This window comes from Cyprinodon variegatus, unplaced genomic scaffold (assembly GCF_000732505.1).
Source record: "Cyprinodon variegatus isolate N-32 unplaced genomic scaffold, C_variegatus-1.0 Scaffold1674, whole genome shotgun sequence".
NCBI classification, from domain to species: Eukaryota; Metazoa; Chordata; class Actinopteri; order Cyprinodontiformes; family Cyprinodontidae; genus Cyprinodon; species Cyprinodon variegatus.
In genome coordinates this window covers 40,667-43,420 of record NW_015152127.1, presented here as the reverse complement: position 1 = coordinate 43,420, position 2,754 = coordinate 40,667, and the positions used below count along the sequence as shown (strand labels likewise).

The window sequence follows — 2,754 nt, the reverse complement described above, 5'->3', positions numbered from 1 at the left end:
CCAAAATCCCAATATCGTGCATCCCTAAACTTTTCATATTCTGTTCAACTCAAAAGTGGGAAATTGTTTTAATGTGTTTATAGCAGAGAGACAGAATTGAAAATAATCTGCTCGTCCTGCCTAGTCAGAGCCTCTCTATAAAATCGGATCTGAGATTAAAAGTTATACGCAGCCGGTGTGTTTAGTTCAGTTCAATTCAATTCAGTTTATTTCTATAGCACCAATTCACAACACAAGTCATCTCAAGGCACTTTCCAGTTCAGGCCTTTATGGTGAGAAACATCAACTAGAAGTGCTGCTCATGGAGCCATTCTGCTTCCATCATCTACATTGATGATGTAATCAATGTAACCTGGGGATTTATTCCTACCTGCTGTTCCTCGTCTCTTCTTCCAGATGACGAAGATTAACAAAGCCACCAAAATGATCCCAGCAGACACACACAGTCCAACGGCCATCTTGGTCAGGGCTGAGAGAAAAACCCAACAAACAGACAAACATCAGAGCAACTCAGAATATGATGCAGAAATGGTTCCAAGAAGAATGTCTTTACCTTCATCTGCTGTAGATCTGGGCTGGATCTTCTTGCATTCGGTGTCGCTGGTTGAGGTGCAGTTCTTCACAACCTCCTCATCACCTTTACAGCTGTTAGAGGCAGAGAACCCAGAGAGTTAGCCGCAGTAGTGAACGGATCATCTGGGCGTTTGCACTCACTGACCTCCTGCACTTCTTGCATATTTCACACGCCTCGTCTGGATGGCAGTACCTCCCTGGCTTGCACTGACAGACGGTGTCCTGGGTGGGGGTGCAGGCCCTGAGCATTTCCTGATCTGATGGTTAAACAGCAGAGTTCGTGCTCAGCGCGCTCTGAACCGATGCAGCATGGAACGTCTTTACGATCAGTAACCGTAGAGCAGGATTACCTGGGGGGCACTGGGTGCACTTGATGCACTGTTTCAACCCGTTGGCATGCTCGGTGAACGTCCCATCCTCGCATTTTTCACAGCTTCCTTTCTGTCCGGCTTCGGTGCAGTGGCTCTTCACGAACTGACCTGCAACAGAAGCAGCAGTCTGTGGATCCGACCTTCAGCGTTTCACTCGGCTCACGGCTGCAGCCTCCGTGTTTCTTACCGGCTTCACATTTCAAGCAGCAGATGCTGCTGTGCAGGTACTCTGTGTCTTCTCTGCAGGCTGCGGAGCGACCTGCCCTGGCGCCTCGGTGGGGGTGCGCCGCGCCGACCTGGAGGACGGCTACCAACGTCCACCAGACCTGTGGAGAACAGCAGAAGGCGGACATGTTGCTGAAATGGAGCAGGGAGACGAACTTTAAACACTTAGATGGTCTGATCTCTGCTGCCGATTCACCATTATTTTACTAATCCATTAATCTGTCAATTAATTGATTACTAATTTTATAGCAAATGGTTTGTTTTACGAAATTAAATCAGGTGAAACTAAAACTTTTCTACTTAAGTATGGATAAATCATATTGACAGATGAAAAAGCTTTTTTATCTTATAGATAAAATATTTATTTGTAAGTGGGTTCCTCTGCCAGCTAAAGGCCTCTCTTTACTCCATTTAATGATTAATCGATTACTGAATTAGTTGATTATTTCAATAATCGATTAATCTGATTCATTGTTTCAGTCGTGATTCTAATGTTAAACTGTAACCTAAAGATTTCCTTGCTAAAGTGTATTTTTCATGTATTTCTATTAGTTTTAAAAAAAGTTTAAGCAATAAAAAGCAATCCCTGCATCCCTGATCACCGACTAACTGATGGAAAACTCTGCAAAATGCTACAAGATTCTCATTATTTCCCACTGAAGTTTAGATCATTGTCTCATAAGGAGAAGAAGCCAAATTAGGCAATAAGTTGCTTTACTTTTAATTAGCCTCCTTTAAAGTTTAAGGAAAGCCCCAATAAGGCAATGACCGGCCTCAGGCAGCGAACAGAGATAAGGTTGGACTTTACTCCCTGATTGGCTGAGCTCCCCCTGATCAAACCGCTTCCCCCGACAGTGAGTCATAAGGCTGAAGTACAGGCCACGCCCCCTTTTAAACGCCGCTGTTTACTCTCAGGTCGAACCCATCCAGGAAAACAGGAAAGGTGGAGACATGATTCATTCATTCGTTCTCTGCAGCATGAATCAGAAGAAACAAACAAGATCGGAACCTCAAACCGATTAATCAGCCGAATGCTTTTTAGATTAATCAATAAAAAGTTTGAATCACCAAAGGTTTATTTATTAAAGTTGATTTTTACATAATTAAAACAGGTGAAACTAAAACTTTTCCACCTGAGAAGTTCTGGATATTGACAGAGAAATTTATCTCTATATTTTTATCATCTTGGTATAATTCCTGCTCTCAGTGAGTCGCTCTGTCAGCTGAAGGCCTGTTTAAAGTCTCTATATTCCAGTTTACAATGAATCCATCAGTGATTGTGGATTAGTTTGTGGATTAGGACACGGAGGACAGCTTAGAGGAACAGACTCCAGATTAGTAATCAGCTTCACTTCATCTGGACCAGAAACCAAACACAGAATCCATCATGTTGGTTCTCTGCATCTTTCCCTACAGAAGCCTTCCTGAAAAAACAGCACAGCAGTAATCCAGCTGCAATAATCTAGATACAGTCCAGCAGTAATCTAGCTGCAATAATCTAGATACAATAATCTAGATGCAATAATCTAGCTGCAATAATCTAGATGCAGTCCTACAGTAATTTATGGCAATAATCTAGCTGCAG

At 42.8% G+C, this 2,754-nt stretch overlaps 1 protein-coding gene across 3 annotated transcripts in view; it reads right to left on the bottom strand.

The window, feature by feature from the left end:
• LOC107104273 (tumor necrosis factor receptor superfamily member 26-like) overlaps window positions 1-1,341 on the bottom strand; it is an 8,581-nt gene extending 7,240 nt beyond the window's left edge. The window contains exons 1-5 of one of the 3 annotated variants that reach the window (XM_015404242.1): window positions 1,132-1,341; window positions 924-1,052; window positions 719-830; window positions 554-645; window positions 371-469 (exon numbers count right to left, since the gene is read on the bottom strand). In XM_015404242.1, the coding sequence (XP_015259728.1) occupies window positions 371-469; window positions 554-645; window positions 719-830; window positions 924-1,052; window positions 1,132-1,297 (598 nt within the window). In that variant the 5' untranslated portion in view covers window positions 1,298-1,341. The remainder of the gene's footprint in view (window positions 1-370; window positions 470-553; window positions 646-718; window positions 831-923; window positions 1,053-1,131) is intronic. The other 2 variants (XM_015404243.1, XM_015404241.1) reach the window with 2 other exon arrangements.
• Between the last annotated feature and the right edge of the window lie 1,413 nt (window positions 1,342-2,754).